Here is a 19773-nt window from a genome sequence, read left to right as displayed (position 1 = left end):
TACTCCATAATCCTAAAATTTTCTTTGTGTCCCCATAAGATACAGCGCCCCCCTGCAGCAGGAAGTAGTAAAAGAAGCTACGCCCAAATTCCCGAATATACCAAGCTGGCTTTAGAGATGGACTTGGCTCACTCCCCCTCTAAACCCAGACATATTGCTTAAAAAAATGGTTAAGAGGGTTAAGAGATTCTTATGTCCCAAATCAGAAGAGCCCTCTGGTGTGGGACAGAGAAAAACCAATATTTTTATTTAAAACAGGTTGATTATAAATATAATCTCTTTCTAAAGAAAAAAAGGGGATAGTTTAGATATGATAAGATGAAAGGGTAGATTAATGAACTTGCTTTTAAAGAGTAACAACTTGTTTAAAATGTTTTACATTGCTATAGATTTTAGTTTATTGATACAAATTTAAACTTAATTTTGTTATACTGTATATATATTTCTATTTTTGTGTGAGGTATTATGTTTATGTAACTCATTTAAAATTGTAATGGATAATTAAAAATAGATTAATAATTAGTCATCTATGATAATCATACTTGTAGCCATGTTAGTTGAGTCTTCTAGGTATACATAGATATATTTCAGATAGATAGGTAGTCTTCAAACACTTCAAAAACCTACAGAATATGGCATTTAAAATGTTTTAAAAATTTAGACTTTCTGGACAGTGAGACAGGTCTGCTCCTGACAGCACCGATTTACTTCAGAGAAGTGTATGGGCATCAAAGACACTCCATATGGAGTTTGTCTTCATTTTGACAAAAAATAGCCATTTGGACAAGAAACTGTTCTTGCCTGGACTGCTTGATCAACTGGGCATACAGGACCCATAGAAAGGTGACCACTGAACTTTGCTTGACAAAATGGTCCTTCAGGCTCCTGATTTGCAGAGGAAACTGCAAGACATTCTACAGGACACAGAGAAAAGTAAATGAGAGACTCTAAGCCTGCGGGCTGAAGACTGATGCCCCAACTTTACAAGAGAACTTTGAATGACTGTCCAGGCTGTCAGCTGTCACTGTCTACCCTGCAAGACTCCCGAAAGTTGCTTGCATCCTTCTCCCATTTCTCAGGTAATATTATATCCTTCTGAGGTCTTTGATGTGGTTAAAGACTAGATACTTACAATTTTCCTTAGTTGTGATAAAAGATAAGTTATATATAAAACCTTAAACTCACAAATATTAGATATCTTCTTTAATATTGTAACTGTAATTCTTACTCGATAATTATTTTGTTATATGTAATTTTACTATGTTGAAGTTAAAACCTTCCTTTTTGAAAAAGAAAAAAAAGGGGAAGTGCTGTGGATATCGCTCTATATAAATAAAGCACTGATTGGCCAGTGACCAGGCAGGAAGTATAGGTGGGACAAGGAGAGAGGAGAATTGAGGAAGGAGGAAGGAGAGGGAGACCGCCTGGAGCCGCCGCCAGGACAAGGAAGATGTAAAGTACCGGTAAGCCACGAGCCATGTAGCAAGGTATAGATTTATAGAAATGGGTTAATTTAAGATATAAGAACAGTTAGCAAGAAGCCTGCCATGGCCATACAGTTTATAAGTAATATAAGTGTCTGAGTGATTATTTTATACTTGGATTGTGGGACTGCGGGGCTTGGTGGAACCTGGAGAGAAGCCCTCCAGCAACATAGGGCTGGCAGGCAGAGAGAATATATAGAAGGAGAAATCTGGGGCTGACCATAAGGCGTCAGCAAGCCACAGAGTAAGAATAAGATTTACAAAAATAAAAGAATGGGAAAAGCCCAGAGGCAAAAGTAGACAGGAAAGTTTTTCCTTTAAAGTTTAGGAAAGCTGGCAAGAAACAAGCCAAGCTAAGGCTGGGCATTTATAAGTAAGAATACGCCTCCATGTGTGATTTATTTGGTAGCTGAGTGGCAGCACCCCAAAGACCAAAAACTAACAACAACATTATAGCACCCAATGTGGGGCCAGATTTCCACATAGGGGTTAAAAAAGCTGAGGGGGAGGGAGAAAAAAAGGACATGACTCCTTTAAGAGGCACCAATGTTCAGCCAGCAGCACTAAATAGAAACTAGGAACAGCAAGCTAAGTAAAAACTGCTTGTGGTGATACATGTACCAGCTTTCATAGCTAGGAAGATTTAAGCCAGTTCTCAGCAGAAACCTCTGACCAGGCTTTGAGCTTTAGGCTTTCATGACCCGAGAAGCAGGTGGAGTAAGCTGAGAGCCACAGGCAGAGGATCCAGGTGTAGGTTAGCAGTTTAAAGGTTTGCTTGTATGGTCAAAAAAGGCTAAAAGATACTTAGTGAAAGAGGTCCAGATGGGGAAAAAAAATCTCTAAACAGGTTCCAGTGTGTTTTATAATGTATATAGAAAGAAAAGGAGGTATGGACATTTATGGAAAGAAATAGTTTAGTGTAGCATGAATCTTAAAATGTCTTATTAATAAAAACAAACCTGGAGCTGGGTATTGGAGTGAATGCTGGAAGATCAGAGAAGCAGAACAAGCTACAGCCACCTCACCTTGCCAGTTCCTCAGCTGATCCTGTTTCCTCAGACTGGAAGCTCCTAGTCCTCATCCAAATGGATCTCAGCTGAACTGCTGCTCAAAAGCCTAAAAGCTTAACCAGTTCTAGTTCCGCGTCTTCATGCCTTTCTGCTTCCTGCCATTACTTCCCAGGATTAAAGGCTCTTGTTACCATGCCTGGCTGTTTCCAGTGTGGCTTTGAGCTCACAGAGTTCCAGGTGGATCTCTGCCTCTGGAATGCTAGGATTAAAGGTGTGTGTGTCACCATTTTCTGGCCTCTATGTCTAGTAGCTGTTCTGTTCTCTGACCCCAGATAAGTTTATTAGGGTGCACAATATTTTGGGGAACATCATATCATCAGTTTAGAAATAGTAAAATCTTTAAAGAGAGAGTAAAAGAAAAAAAGCTATATAAGACGGGAAATATACAGGGAGCCTGAGTCCTGTATAGTATTGTTGGTTTTTAATTTTTTGAATGGTAATGAGCAAATGACAGCTGCTAACAGGTGTAGGCTTATAAACAGGACTGCCAAATTGAACTGACCCAGATACTCTAGTATTTTTCAAATGGAAATCAAAAATGCTTTGGAGTTTTGTTCCCACAGGAGATGAAAGGCTGTGGATTCCTTCAGTGTTAATATGGATCAGTTTTGATCAGGTAAGACCTCCTGAATCTTGACAGCTGATATCTATCAGCAAAGACTACTGCTGGTTTTCCCAGCACTTGGCTATTATCTGAAATTTTCTCTCTGGGACCCTAAATATAGTTCATCCACAGACAGCAGAATGCAGTATGGAGAAAACTATGCCCACATGTCCAAGAGTTGGGAGGTGTGGGTGGCTTATTTGGTTATTTGGTGAGTTATAGATGTTTGTATATCATTAGTATATTGATACAAATTTAAAGTTATTTTTGTTACACTGTGTATATGTTTCTACTCTTGTTTAAAGGAATTTTATATATTGATAAAAATTTGTTTCTATTCTTGTTTAAGGTATTGTACTTATGTAGTTTATTTTAAAATATAAGGTAAAATTCTAGTTTTTGAAAGCTGTTCTTATAAACTATATAGGATAATCAGGAAACATAGGTTAGTAGTCATTTATAACAATAAAATTTATAGATATGTTAGGTATGCTTTCCAGATCATAGAGATATATTTAGATAGATAGATGGTCTTCAAACTTACAGACTTACAGAATATGACATTTAAATGTTTGTTAAACTAAGGTTTTTCATGACAATGAGACACATCTGCTCCTGGCAGCACCAATTTACTTCAGAAATGATGGGCCTTGAAGAAACTCCATAGAAGCTTGCTTTCATTGTGGCAAGATTACTTACCATTTGGGCAAGAAACTGCTTTTGCCTTGACTGTTTGACCATGTGCTATGTAAACTAGACATGCAGGGCACACAGGAAAAAGACTGTTGAATTTTGCCAAAATAAGGCAGGACAGTCCTTCAAAATTCCTGCTTTACTGAAAAGTTTGCCAGATATTCTGGGCCTGTAGGCTGAAGATGGATGCCCCAATGTTACAGAGGAACTCTGGGTGACTGTCTGGTAGCCAAATGTCTCTGTTGTTAAATAATATTACATCCTTCTGGGTCTTTGAGGGAGCTGAAGGCCAGATAGTTATAGTTGCAGTTTTTCTTAGTTATGATCGAAAGTAAGTTAGGTGTAAAACTTTGGATTCACTATGATACAATAGATAATGCATTATTTTCTTTGAATATGCTAACTTTATTATAAATGGACAGAATATTTTAAATGTAATTCCTACATGATAATTGTTTTGATTGTATGTAACTTTACAATGTTAAAGTTAAAACCTTTATTTTTATTTATACAAAAAGGAGGAACTGTTGTAGAATATTATTTTAAGGTATATTACTTTTATGTTGCATTTGATTAACTCTGTAAAGCTGTGTTACTGTGCCTATCTAAAACACCTGATGGTCTAATAAAGAACTGAATAGCAAGGCAGGAGAAAGGATAGGCTGGGCTGACAGGCAGAGAGAATATATAGAAGGAGAAATCTGGGAAGAAAAGAAGTAGCCAGAGAAGGAGGAGGACATCAGGGGCCAGCCACCCAGCTACACCGTAAGCCACAGAGTAAGAGTACAATTTACAAAAGCAAGAGAACGGGAAAAGCCCAGGGGCCAAAGGTAGACGGGATAATTTAAGCTAAGGAAAGCTGGCAAGAAACAAGCCAAGCTAAGGCTGGGCATTCATAATTAAGAATACGCCTCTGTGTGTGAACTGAGAGCTAGATGGCAGGCCCCCCAAAAGACCAAAAACTAACAATAACAACAACCAGAACCTGGGGGAAAGGTTCACCAGGGCTTCCACAAGAGCGTAAGGAGCCAGTCATGCTGCATCTAATTTTGGGTTTCTTTTTCAGGGCTATCAGTGAATTTCTGATGCCATGAGCTACCTATGTGCAGCAGCCTATTGTAGGAGCAACTAATAAAGAGTCAAATTGTTGGAACATGGTCAAAGAATGGAGTCATGTGAGGAGAATTCTGAGTGCTTATGAGAAAACTCCAAGAAAAGAGTCTTATAACCTCAGTTTCTTTAAAAACAGGGAATTGTTCTTGGATTATGCTCTCATGCCCCTCCCAGGTGTAGAGGATAGAAGTGAGTTGTCTTCAAATTATTCATTGAACTGGCTATTGCATGAAACTTTAACCTGCCTCATTTATCAGCTCCATTTTTCCCAGGTCCCACTGCATTTAGAGCTGTGCATGTGGTACCATGAATCGGGGACCTAGAGTTGGCTATAAGACAGAAGACTGAGGAACTCACAGAAGGAGGTGAGAAAGACAGAAACCAGCAAAGGCTTCGCCTTATGTGAAGCTTGTGCATCATTTTTTTTTTTTTTTAAAAGGAGGAGCACAAGTACTAAAACCATAACTATTATATTGCCTGTAAGTTTATTATTGTAATCTCTGGTTTCCACAAAAAGGAACTTTAGATGAAGAGGTATGGGACAGTCTGAAAGAATATTGTAAAGGTATAAAAACAAGGGGCGGAGAGAGAAAACCCCATTCAATTTTGGGTGGGTCACTTGGGCATTAATTTGGACTATTATCAAAATACTTAAGGAAGATATTAATCATGAGGAAGGAATGGCTAATTCTTTGAATGAATATAAACTAGATGATCAAACCTTAAAACTGGTAAAAAGATTTTTCCCCATTTAGGTAAAACCAAAGTAAAAACAGCATCACTGATAACTATGCCTTAAATACATATCCTCCATTGCCTGAAGGTGACTGTGAAGCATGGGATGAGGAATATGACAATCAATCTAATCCTGAATTCTCTTCACTTTTTCATGAGCCTATAAAAATGCTAACTTCACAACCTAGGCAAGCTAGGGCACAGCAGGGAAAAGGAATTAGTTTCCCAATTCTTTCTCAGCCTCATGAGCTATACTTGGTATTTCCAATCCATTGACTATTTAAAACTCTAGGAGAGGTGATGTTGACAGTCCTCAAATATTGCCAACAGGCAAGAAAAGAACTGCACCTATTTGAATGCAGAATAAAAGAAGTGTTTGTGTATCATATGGATCCTTTACTGCCTCTAAACTTATTTATCTTCTCCAATAAATTGTCTCCTACAGGTATTATGGCACAAGAGGATCAACTTTGGAATGGATTTATTTATACCATAAGGGCCATGAAATAATAACTTACCTTACTCTTCTTGCTCACTTAGTAAATTAGGCAAGGACACAATGACAACAATTATATGTATTTGATCCTTGCTGTATTATATTACTCCTAAGTAACAATCAATTTTCACAGAACTATGGATTTTCAGATTTCATTTGCAAATTACTATGGACGGATAGAAAATCATTATCCAGCTGGTAAGCTATGGGATTTCCTCATACAAACTGAATTTGTGATTATAAAACTTGTCCAACGTTCTCCCATTACACAGGTAGATACTTATTTTACTGATGGCTTATCTAAGGGTATAGGAGGGATTTATGGTCCAGATAGTCATCAACTATTGATACTTCATTTCCCTCAGCCCAACAGGCAGAACATGCTGTTTTGATTTATCTATTACTGTTAATTCACAAACCCTTAACTATTGGTTCAGATTTTGCTTGCTGTAGAATTATTTCCAGCAATAGACTCATGCGCATGCATACTCTAACCTCCCTGGTTTTGTTGCAGAAGGAAATAAGCAGCTGATGTACTAACCTGCCCTAGTTATACTTCTGTCATTGCAGACAGATCCACTAAAAAATTGTGGATTCCTCTTCAGCTCCTCTGGCCAGAGGCTATCAAGGACAACGGCAGAGGGTGAGGAGACAGTAAAAGTCACCAGAAAGATAGCAAACCTCCAGCTAAAGGGCAGAAGGAGATATCGACCATATCATTAGAAGTTAAGTCTGCCCACCTGGGGCCAAGTTAAGGCCCTATGCACCAAGGGAAAAGTAACTCTACTAGTGAGTCTGTGCTTATGACTGGACCTTGGGACCATAATACTTTCATTCATTCATCTGAAGGGACTGCATTTAATTTTTCCTTGGGATTTGAATCACTTCCTATTTGCATAGAATATCATCATAACATTTGTGTTCCTATTAAAGGGCAAATATGGGCTTAATCATTTGGGTGTCTTTTCAAGCTATACTCTAGATTTTTCTAACTAATATAATAATGTAACCAATAGTACTAGACATAGTTTGGATCCCTGTTCTTAGTGGCGAGTATTACATACAATGCTTCCAGTGTACTAACATTTTTCATTATGTTTATAATTTTCTTGCTTATAGGATGCTCATGCATCAGATGACAATTAGATGTATCTGCAACATCTCAAATCAAAACTCTGGATATCCTGCTTTTAAAAAATAAAGTGTGTGGGGGGGGGAGGGGGAATGTCCGAACACAGTCCAAGAATGGAGTCATGTGAGGAGAATTCTGAGTGCTTATAAAAAAAAAACTTCAAGAAAACAAAACGAGTCATATGACCTCAGTGTCTTCAAAAAACACGTAATTATTATTCTTGGATTATGCTTTCATGACCATGTCAAGTGTAGGGGATGGCATGAGTTTAGTTCAGATCATTCATTGCCATAGGCTATTGCATAAGACTTTAGTCTGCCTTGTTTACTAGCGCCGTTCTTCCAGGTCCCACTACTTCTAGAGTAGTAAACATCCTATAAACTACATTTGGGAAGCAGGATAATAGTCAGGTACAGACACTGAAGGTAAAACATACATAACATACGCACCCAGGTCACTGTGCTTCTCTAGACATAAGATAAATGTACCCTGAAATGTACCATTCCATTCATTCAGAAAACTACCTTCATTCTACTGAAGCATTATCTGGTAATTGTCCACTGTAGTTCAAACAGTATGGCAGAAAGGAGAGATCATTTGTTTGGATTGGAAATCATGAGCTAAAGCTTTAGAGGGGATAGAAGAATAGATCCCCCATTTCTCCAATCCCTACCTTTCATGTGAATATGGCATCCATTTAAATGAACATGAGGGCCTATAAACTGAAGAAGGCCTTTCAGGTTTCCAGGTTGTGTGCTGAGGCAAACTGGCCTACCTCTGACAGGAGTAACACACACCACTGTAAGGAGGCAAATCTCCATGAGCTTCTGGCATTTTCTTACTCTACTGAAAAGATGACCATCCTCTGCTCTGGAAGACTGGATGTGTGAGAAGCTGGGGTGGAACGTTGGAGGTTGGAGGGATGCTGTCTGCTCTACACCTGGCTCCCTGAGCTCACTGTCCCAAAGTGAGATCCCACTGTGGGCGCTGACGTCAAGCTGCCTCCTTTGCCTCATGTGAGGAATGTGGGTTTGGAGAGATAGTGACCCAGAGTTCCCTGCCAACCAGAAGTGTCACTGAAACATAGGAGGCTATTTTCCCATCCTATAAGCCAGGAATACCTCAGTTCCTTCACAGTTTGTTACAGTCAATCCTTTCGTAGCTTATGAGTCAGAACCAGAATTATGATCCGCAACCTAACCCTTTCACACAACAGGGCTGGGTGTAGCTCAGTGGTGGATTGCTTGCCCAGCATGAGAAAGGCACCAGGGCTCAGTCTCTAACACACAGAAACAAACAGAAATGCTAGGCTAAGTCCATTCCCACCCCTTGAGTTTTGGGGACAGGCTGACTTCAACATCCTTCCCTGTTTCCACTTCCTGAGTGCTGGGACTATAGGCATGTGACACCACATCTGACTATAAAATGTTCTTTTAAATGTACCTGGACAATTATGTAGTTATATTTTATGTAATTTCTAACCCTTGTATTAGCTAATAGCTAATAAAAGCAGGCTTTTTTAAGTAATGAAGTTTCCTCAAAGTTCAGAGTAAAAAATGAATGGTATCGGTTGTTTTTCCATTTTAGTGACGTAAGCATTTTTTTTTTCCAAGACAGGGTTTCTCTGTGTAGCTTTGCGCCTTTCCTGGAACTCACTTGGTAGCCCAGGCTGGCCTGGAACTCACAGAGATCCGCCTGGCTCTGCCTTCCGAGTGCTGGGATTAAAGGCGTGCGCCACCACCGCCCAGCTGACTTAAGCATTTTTATGGTCTAAAACTAAACTCTTCAAACATTAAAGACCATGCTTATCAATATTAAAAGAAATCAACTTAATGAGAAGACTCAACAAAGATTCTCACAAAGACCATTAAACCCATGGTCTGTGTCTTGATGCAGCTACTCCTGCAAACACCTTCACAAAAGAAAGGACTCTGTGCTTACAACAGTCCATCCTCATCAGCCCTGTTCTACACCAATCCTTTACTGTTAATGACACACAGAGAAAACACAATACAATAAACCCACCATCGAAACTGCCACTGCAAGAGTTTAGAGTAACTAGGATTGCTCTGGAAATTGTGTTGTCCATCAGCGAAGGTGGAAGCAGTGGTGCCTTCCTAGCCTGAGTACTGGGGGCAGAGGAAACTGTTAGCAGAACTCTGTGCATACAAGAAAGGATATGATAGGTCACTGTGCACTGGCACAGACCATTGTCCAAATGAGCTGCTTTCATGGAAGGCATGTTGCCCTATTCTAGAAGGAGAGAACTATTGTTACTCAGACCCCTCGAGAGCAGTGGTTCTCAACCTTCCTAATGCCGAAATCCTTTAATACAGTTTCTCATGTTGTATCAACCCCCAACCGTAAAATTATTTTGTTGCTACTTCATAATTGTAATTTTGCTACTGATATGAATCATAATGTAAATATTTTTTTCCAGTGGTTTAGGGGGTCATGACCTACAGGTTAAGAACCACTTCTCTAGAGGATGGGTACATATTTCTAAGATGGCTGAATTTATGGGTCGACCTAGCAAAACCCCAGTATCCAGATATTTGGCCAAGTTATCGTGGATGTTTCCCCAAAGGACTATAAAGTTTTATACCAAGTTTTAGTAAGACAGATTGCCTTGTATACTTAGGTAGGCATCATTCAATCAGTTGAAGGATTTCATGGGAACTAACCCGGAGTTCAGTGAGAAGACCAACTATGAATCTTAAATGTGATTTCTCGTGGGTTACCAGTCTACTACCCTCCTCTGAAGATCTGAGGTTTGCAAAACCTCTGCAAGTGTATGACCAGTTCCTTAAAAGAAGTTACATTTGCTTTGTTTCTATACGCACACACCAATAAGCATACCCTATTGAGTCTCGTACAACTTCTCATCCATACATTAAACAATATTTTTGTTTATAAAATGTACTAACTAGAACAAGAAGAGTATTTAACCTGAGGTTAAATACCTAAAGTTTATGTTACATTATTCAAGGGCCTGCCTATACACAATCTACCAAACATATACTACACACCTATGCATTATACACGCATCTCTATACAGAGACAGCAAAGCACTAAGGCATGAATGTCCATATCTCATTGCTACAAAGCTGCTATGTTTTTTTCCAAGCCACAGGCTTTTCTAATGCCCTCAACAAACCCTCAGAGCCATAAGAACTAACTTTCATGCCTGTGTCCATTCTGAAAAAGTTGCCTCAAAGACAAACAGGTGTGCTGCATACTACAAATAATAAGACTTCATAGCAGAACACAGAGATGCTCTACAGCAGCAACAGAAAAACAACACATTTACAGTATGCTTTTAACAATGTTCTGAAAACTATAACTGGTACTAACAATAACTGTAACCTTACATGTAAATACAGTAACAAACTTAGCAAGCAATCAGAACTGTACTACTTAGAGTATAAAGCACTCCGTCACACAGTGGGTGGTGTCCTAAAGCCTAGAAAATAACTAAAATTGTAACCAGTCATAAAGCTGTTCACAGCTTTGAGTCAGTTTATGAAGAGATATATCTTATAAATTTAAAAATATCTCAGATGTGTTTGAAAATAATTTTTAAAATACAAGAATCAAAACACATTCATAAAGGCAAAAATATAGAGGCAACTTAAGTAGCTTACAACTGAGATTCACAGATAAATAAAAATGCATCCCCTCTATTCATTAGAATGCTAAATATGTCTCCATTAAAATGAGGTTTACAGGGGCTGAACAGATGGCTCAGTGGTTAAGCCACTAGCTGCTCTTCCAAGTGACCTGAGCTCTATTCCAAGCACCCACATGGTGGTTCACAACTATCAGGGGATTCTGTAGCCTCCACAACCACCAGGTATACAGGTAGTGAACAGATATACTTGCAGGCAAAATAAGCGTACACCAAATAAGCCACATCAAAGTGATAGCTTAAAATTAAAAAAAAAAACCACACCCATATACATAAATTATCTAAAAGAAAAAACAAAAAAAAAATGATTCAATTTCTTTAGAAAGGTGGATGTGAAGAACTTAACAGAGAAAGATAGGAAGCAAACTGAGGGGGAGGAAGTCAAGCTCTCTGTTTTTATACAATACACTCTTACTTTTAAGAATACAGAGAAATCTGCAATGGGAAAAAAGTACAACTACCCCACAAGCTGGAACTAGAGAAGCATTTCCTCTTTGAGAAGACGCAACTGAAATATTTCCAACACAGAAGCTTTTCTCACATATCCGGCTTCTCAGAGGTGTCTCGATTTGATAGCAAAATAAAATCACAATAAAGGGGAGCAAAAACAGGGGAGAAAACCAAACAATTCTCTCTGACCAAGAGGATGCATAGTATTTTTTCATACTTACCACTGTGCCAAGAAACTGAATGCTCATGTTTCCACCCGCTTCTCGAGAAATACACTAAAAGAAAAAAAAATAGTATAAAATAAAATTGTATCCACGGGGGGGGGGGGGGGGGCGCAGGGGGGCGGGGCAATGTACTGAATGTGCACAATCACTAAACAAAAACTGCAAATGCCCATCAAGCAGTGAATGAGTGAATAAAGGATAGTTCTTCTACACCCCAGAACACTTGGCTTAGAAATGAGGGGAGCATCAAAAGCATCAGAGCCGAAACCAGTCACAGAGGGCAGGGCACATGGCCCCCCTTGGTAAGAAAGTCTGGACAGGTGAGCCTGGGGATGGCGAATCTCTCCCTGCCACAGGGAGAAGGGCTGGGAGAAAACCCTGCAATGATAACTGGTGTGGGTTTGGTTTGGAGAGTCTAAAAATCTAAAATCAACCATGGTGCCAACTGTCCACTCTGTGAAAAGACTAAAATCATTTGAAATAAAACTCCAAATGGTAAAATACAGTGTGCAATACTCCAGTAGCTACTGAAGTGAACTGATGTTCTTTAAGACAGCAACAAGACCAGTGAGGCGGTTCAGCAAGTACAAGTGCTGGCCACACATGCCTGGCCACCTGAATTTGATCTCTGGCACCCGCTGTGGAGCACAGAACCAACTCTCACAACTTGTAACTTGATCTCCACACATGCACATGGTACATGTGTGCCTGTACTCACATCATAAACTACTACTACTACTACTACTACTACTACTAATAATAATAATAATAATAATAATAAGAAGAAGAAGAAGAAGAAGAAGTAACAATGAAAACAATGCAATTCTTTTGAAAGAGAAATAAAAAAAAACAAGTTGCCCCATACTAAACATATATCACTATATTACTCAAAGCAAATAAAACATTACTGTTACTATCTTACTCATTTGATCTTTTAAAAGTCAGAAATACTCCTGGAAAATGAATGCTAAATGGTGCACTGGAAGCAAGTTGCATATTCTTCAGCAGCCTCACCTGCAAAAAACTATCTGTTCAATCCTAACTTGCTCCTTCAAGTCCCCTGTGCTAGTGAGAGAGAACATGAGAGTGCAAATGAGAAAGTTCTGAGAAACACTGCAGGTTTTAAGGGTGGCCGAGTCCTGGAAGATGAATGGCGTATCAGTTACTTGTTGCTATAAACAAATACCTGGTGGGAAGCGACTTGAGGAAATGTTTGTTTGGGCTCAGATTATCATGGTGATGGAGACACAGTGGCTCTTGTCCGTGGTAGCAGAAGACTAAGACCCCATCCATGAGATGGTGATGCCCATTTAGGGTCAGTGTTCCCCCTCAGCTAATTCTCTCTGGAAAACCCTCACAGAAAGACCAGTTCTTAATCTAGTCAAGCTAACAATCAACACTACCCACTACAGAGTATTAATGGCTTCCCCTGCACTTTCAGTCCCTGTCCAGAAGCAGAGATTCATTAACACAGATCTCCAAGATCACTAGATTGATGGAAACTAGAGGGACCTCTTGACTCCTTTACTGTCGGAGGTCACAGAGGGGAAAAGAGGTTTCTAGAAAAATAAGTTTCTCCCCACCTACAGATACGGCCAACAGCTTAACTCCACATTGTTACTACCATGTTTAAGGCAGTGTGGTATGCATTAGGCAACCTTAAAATCATGTCATCATTTTGGTCCATTAATTTATTTCTAAGGATTTATACTAAGGGGGGAAATATTGGCTAAATAGGAAAGCAAAGCTACAAAAACATCATCAAAGGCAGTTCACAGAATCAAGAAATGCCAATAAAAACAATAGCAAAGACTGTGACACAACTTTTGGTGCATCCAGGAAGCCATTTAAAAACTTTGAATACATGGAAAATTCCATCCAAGTTGAATGACCTTACCTGAAATGCTTGGAACCAGAAAGGGCTCAGATTTTCATGGATTCTAGAACATCTACAATCTATCAGTTAATCATCCTTAATCCCAAACTCCAATACACAAGATGATGTTGGAGCAGTTTGCATCTTTGCTTGACAAATTGGGGATACTCTCTGTGTAATATATTTTAATACACACAGAATGAACCAAAGAGTATGAAAGAAATTCTAGAAATTAGAGCTTCTAGAAGACAGCACATTAGAAGACAGCTGTGTGTGACTCTGAGTCAGGGCTACAAGAGACAGAAAGGAAGAACAACAGAGTCATGAAAAAGATGACAGGGCAGGAGGAAAGTCATAGACTATGTGGAGAAAACCACTCCTGGCTCCATCTCCCACCCTGGCTCTTTCCAGTAAGAGAAGCCAGAGCTTAGGCTGTCCTACCTGGTCTTGTGGTTTGATGTGAGAGGGTCTGAAGACTGAAGCTCAGTGGCCTCTTATACAGCCTCTTCTTTCCTCAGGAGTGGAGCTCACTGAAAGCAATGAGATTAGGACCCCAAGTGGCAATCTGAGTGTTTAACTTGCTTCCATCTCTCTCTCTAATGCATTGGGCTTAGACATGAGTGAAGTCAATCAGATAACCCGGCTGCAAAGCTGTGTGGCCAGCAGTGGCTCCAGGTAGGCAAAGAAGAGAAGACCCTCAACTGAACGCAGCCCTGATGGGCAAGTAACTCCTGAGTGGCAGAGGCTAAGTAACAACCTAATTGTAAAGAAAGACGAGAGACTTGATGTCACCCGACCTCCCTTCCACTTGCTACATTCCAGTATCAGAGGACTCTGAAGTAAGCCACTACAACACTTGGTTAGTTTTTAAAAACATTTTTCCTAACTTTCTTTTAAAGTATGGAGGGAGGGGCGTCTTTACTATCTTTTACTATTGTTTCAACTTTATTACTAAGCATTTTTAGATTTTATTAAGTTAAACTGTATTTACCTATTTTTCTTTTTTATTATTTAATCAAAACTTTATCTGGCGCTCCCTTCTCTCCTCTGTAACATCCTGCCCATTCTTTGCATGGCTTTTCCTTAACCCTTCTTTTATTTCTTGTTCTTAAATGCCTCCTTAATTTCATTCATTCCTTTATTATGATTACTTTTACTTTGTTTTTAAAATTTATATCTCATGCTATATAATGCTGCCAGTTTCTGCATGTGTATGTATGATATGTGTGTTTGAGACATGGGTGGGGGCCAGAGGTTGGTGTCTTCCTCAGTCATACCCCACCTTGTATTTTAAGACAAAGTCTCTCCTTCAACCTGGAGCTCAATTATTTGGGTAAGATTGGTTAGATAAGCCTCCAGCCCCATCACAAGATGGTGCACACCGCTGTGTCTGACTTTTATGTGGGTGCCTGGGAAATGAACTCAGGTCCTCATGCTGATGTGGCACTTTACCATCTACGTCATCTCCCAAGCCTGGCAGCTTCCTTTCTGTGCTCACTGTGCTATCTTCATTGGCTTTAATGGTTTTGACTGTATTCAATATTTGGTTAAGTTTGGTATTACTGTTTCAGAAGTTTGTTTTCTCTTCTGTGAGTAATACCAGGTTTGTGCTCTCAAGAGAAGGTTGATCACTAAGAACTTGAAATAAAACCAAAAGGGAGATTGCATAAATTCCAACACAGAGACAACAAATGTGAAAAGGTAAGGTAATATGACTCCTCCAAAGGAGCATGACTGCAGTAACCAAATCCAAGGATACTGAAATGAAAGGATGACAGAAAAAGAATTCAAAGTCTAGGTTGAACATTGATCAATGATCTCAAAAATGTTCAAACTGTATAATGAAGTAAGGAATTCAATTCAGGGCCTGTGCAAGAAAGTCAGCAGCATGAATAAGAAATTCAGCAAGGAAATTAAGATTTGGGAAAAATTCAAGCAGGATGTTCAAAGTGAAAACTGAATTAATTAAATAAACATACTGGAAAGCATCACCAGTGGACTAGAGAAAGCAGAAGATAAAAGTTATCAAGAACAAAAGACAAAGTGAAGGAAATAGTATCTCAGACATTGATAAAGAAAAAAAGCAGAATTATCACAACTATCAAAAACCCAGAAACATGATCAAGATGCCAAATTCAGAATCCATGCATGGGGGAAAAAAGAGCTCAGATACAAAAGCTAAAGCCAGCTCCTGAGGAAACAGAGTTGCTGGAGTACCTGATTTCAAATTATGCATATAACAAAACAGCATACCACTGCCACAAAAACAGATATGGAGACCAATGCAAGGCTCAGAGCACCTAGAAACAAGTCCATAGGGCTGCAGCCAACTGCTATTTGGCTAAAGTGTTATTGTAGTTTAAATGTAAAATGTTCTTCATAAATTGTATTTGGAGATCTGGTCCTCAGACTATGGCACTTGGAACCTTTATGAGAAAGAGCCTCACTAAACAAAGTGGATCACTGGGGCAGGCCTCAGTTTCGTAGCCTGGCCCCATTTCCTGTTTGCACTCTGCAACCTCACAATGGACATGATGTGACCAGCTGCCTCACACCACTGCTACTACACTTTCCCTGCTTTGATGGATTATCTCCCTTCTTAAACTATAAACTAAACTCTCCCACCCCTAAATTGCTTCTGTCGGGTATTTGGCCAGAACAACAAGAAAAAAACAAATACAGGTGCCAGAGGCACACTGGAGAAAGGCAGCCTTTTCAACAAATGGCGCCAGGAAAACCAGATACCCATATGCACAAGAAAGGAGAGTCCAGAGTCTCACCGTGCACAAACATCAATTCAAAAGGGATCGCAGACTTTAAGATTGGAAAATTTGTTATCCCTAGGCGAAGTTATAGGATATGGTATAGACAAGAACTTCCTGAAAAGGACAACATTGGGCCAGAAAATAACAGCAAGAATTGGCAAATGGGTTTGTACCAAAAACCAACGGTGACAATAATGTGGAAACCCTTATACACAGTTGGTAGGAGAGTGAGTTAGTAAAACCAGCATGGAAATTAGCATGAAGTACCTCACAAAAGTAAATAAACCTCCCTAATTTGAAGCACTGTGTCCTACAGCAACAATATTCCTGGCTCTGTTCCAGGAAGAATCTAGGTCACTATATGCACAGAGACACCTGTTGACCCATATTCACTGCAGCACTATCCATGATAGCCAGGTTATCACGGACAGGTTGACATGTCCATCAAGATATGCATGAATGAAGGAAATGTGGTATATACACAGTGGAATTTCATTCAGCCATTCAGAAGGATGAAATTAGGTCATTTGCAGGAAAATGATTAAAATTAGAAATGGTCATGTTAAAGAAATAAAAAAAAACCCAGATAATTATTGCATGTTTTCTCTCATGTAAAGGATCTATATTTTTAAAAATATGCACATTCAGATGAAAGTACAGTGTGAGCATTTGGGGTGAGGAAGGGAGTAAGTGATGGGGGATGAGCGGAAGAGAAGGAAGTTTGGAGTGAATATAAGCAAAATATGACACACGTATAAAGATGAAGCCCAGTACTTTATTCTATGAATATATAGCAGTTAGAATTTCATGCAAAAAATAAGCCTTCTTAAAAAAAAAATCTGTATTTACCAAAAACTCTAGGATAAATAAGGCACATAAATAGTTAGCTCCTCTTTCTGGGTAAGATATATCACCTAATCTTTGTTTTTTCCTTTGTGTTTTTCCTGAACTCTGAAAAGCAAAATGAGAAAAGAACACACAGCAGAGTACTGAAGGTTCCTTTCTTTTATGTCCTGAGGGAGACTCAAGAACTGAGTGTTGATTCTGGACATGGTGTCTCATACCTGTAATCCTAGCACTCAAACGGCAGAAGCACCAGGATCCATCATGAGTTCGAGGCCAGGATAGTTTACATACTAAGTCTCAGGCCAGTCAGGGCCACACAGTGAGATCCTTTATCTGAAAACGACCGACTTTCAGTCCTGACAACGGCGGTTCTGCTGTCATTCATCCATCTGTAGACTGCAGTGTTGAGCGGTGCTGGCTGAATTCACCATCCAGAGGCCAGAGACAGGGTTAGGTTAAGAGCATTTACTACTCTTCCAGAGGGTCCAAGTTCAGTTCCTAGCACCCACATAGGGGATATAGAAATGCATGATATAAAAATGATAGGATAAAAGGGTAGATTATTGAATCTACTTTAATCCAAAAAACAACTATTAATTATACATATTTTAACATTAGTGTGGATTTTGGTTTATTGATACAAATTTAAAGTCAATTTTGTTATACTGTATGTATATTTCTACTCTTGTTTAAGATATTATGTTCATGCAGCTCATTTAAAAATGTAATGTGTTGAGGTTGGGGATTTAGCTCAGTCGTAGAGTGCTTGCCTAGCAAGCACAAGGCCCTGGGTTCGGTCCTCAGCTCCAAAAAAATAAAAAAAGTAATGTGTAATTAGGAAATACAGACTTGTGGTGATATATTGTGTATCCTAATTAAAGTTGTCTGAAGATCAGAGGACAGATCAAGCCACTAGATTAAACATAGAGGCCAGGTAGTGGTGGCACTCGGGAGGTAAAGGCAGGTGGATCTCTGTGTGTTCGAGGCCAGCCTGGTCTACAGAGTGAGTTCCAGGACAGCCATGGCCGTTACACAGAGAAACCCTGTCTCAAAAACAAACAAACAAACAAACAAATGAAAAACAAACAAACAAAACCACAAAAAACAACAAAAAAGGGAAAAGGAAAATAAATAAATAAATAAATAAATGAATGAATGAATAAATGAATAAATGAAAGAATAGAAAAAGGTGGCTATGGCTTGTTCCTCTGTCTCTCTGATCTTACAGCATTTACCACAATATCTGGCTGCGAGTTTTTATTTAAGACTGTTTAGGATTCCTGTTATACCAGGCATCCAACTTTTGGGGAAGGTATTCACGAAAAAGCTGCTTGCCTGCGGCCTTGCAGTCCCAGGCTCAGTCCTGAACTACATGCGGCTAGAGTCTCCAACCCGCCTGGGCTGGACTCCCTAACCTGCTGGCTAAGTTTCTGTTGCAGCCTCTCTGCAGCAAACTCCATAGGTTTGGGGCTCCAGAATCCACAGGAGTCAGCCACTTTTGCACACTTCCCCTGTGCAGATGGCCGGATCTTCCACTTCTTCCCTCTCCCGGTGGGCTTTGACTTTCTCTGGGCCCCCTCCTTGGGCTGTTGCCACACCATCATCTGAATCATCATTGTCAGCAGATTTGGTGAGTCAATTGGGATTTCTTTTTTTTTTTTTTTAAAGATTTATTTATTTATTATATATACAGTGTTCTGCCTGCATGTGTCCTTGCAAACCAGAAGAGGGCACCAGATCTCATTACAGATGGTTGTGAGCCATCATGTGGTTGCTGGGAATTGAACTCAGGACTTCTGGAAGAGCAGTCAGTGCTCTTAACCACTGAGCCATCTCTCCAGCCCCGAATTGGGATTTCTTAAAGGGAGGAATTAGTTAAAAGAAAAAAATTTTTTCCCTCATTAAAAAATGGGAAACATTTTTACAATGGAAGGCATTTGGTCTCTGTTTGATAACACATTAAACAGTCTGAAAATGGAACAATTAAATGAGAAGATGATTAATGTTGATGAGATAGATGTAATGTCAATTATAAATATTATTTGTTTGATCATTCTTGTTTTATCATTTAAAAAAAAGTTGGTTAATATGAGTGCCAAAACAAAAGTTTTAGAAAAACTTGTTAAAACAGATCATAGAGATATTCAGACCCAGACAGAAGGATTTAAAGGAGAACCAATCTCAGCATTGCATCTTAAGGTTACAGAGAAACAGCCTAAGGCTTTGAAACAGCCAACCTTAACCTATCCAGTAACCTTACAGGAACTGCCCAGTAATACATATCCTCAAGGCTGTGTAAGAGCTGACTGGACTCCTGTGAAAATGTTAGATTTGAGGAGATTCAAAGAAGCAATAGTCTCATATGGCATTCACTCATCTTTAATGAAGCAGATGTTAAACTTGTGATCAACTTGTAATAGAATTATCCCTCAGGACTGGAGAGATTTGGTTACAGCTGTCTTGGAGGCTGGTCCATAATTACAATGGAGGACCTGGTGGAAAGATGAGGCTAAGACCATTGAACAATGAAGTAGGGCTAGAGGTATTGAAATTCCCCAAGATCAACTTCTTGAAGGGTGATTATGCTGATATACAAA

General features: G+C 39.3%; 1 protein-coding gene across 2 annotated transcripts in view; it reads right to left on the bottom strand.

The window, feature by feature from the left end:
- Pcca (propionyl-CoA carboxylase subunit alpha) overlaps positions 1–19773 on the bottom strand; it is a 370367-nt gene that overhangs the window by 61330 nt on the left and 289264 nt on the right. For both annotated transcript variants that reach the window (XM_042285330.2, XM_006978778.4), the window contains exon 21: positions 11687–11740. In XM_042285330.2, the coding sequence (XP_042141264.1) occupies positions 11687–11740 (54 nt within the window). The remainder of the gene's footprint in view (positions 1–11686; positions 11741–19773) is intronic.

Source organism: Peromyscus maniculatus, chromosome 9, assembly GCF_049852395.1.
Source record: "Peromyscus maniculatus bairdii isolate BWxNUB_F1_BW_parent chromosome 9, HU_Pman_BW_mat_3.1, whole genome shotgun sequence".
NCBI lineage: Eukaryota > Metazoa > Chordata > Mammalia > Rodentia > Cricetidae > Peromyscus > Peromyscus maniculatus.
This window is presented reverse-complemented; position numbering and strand designations above follow the sequence as displayed.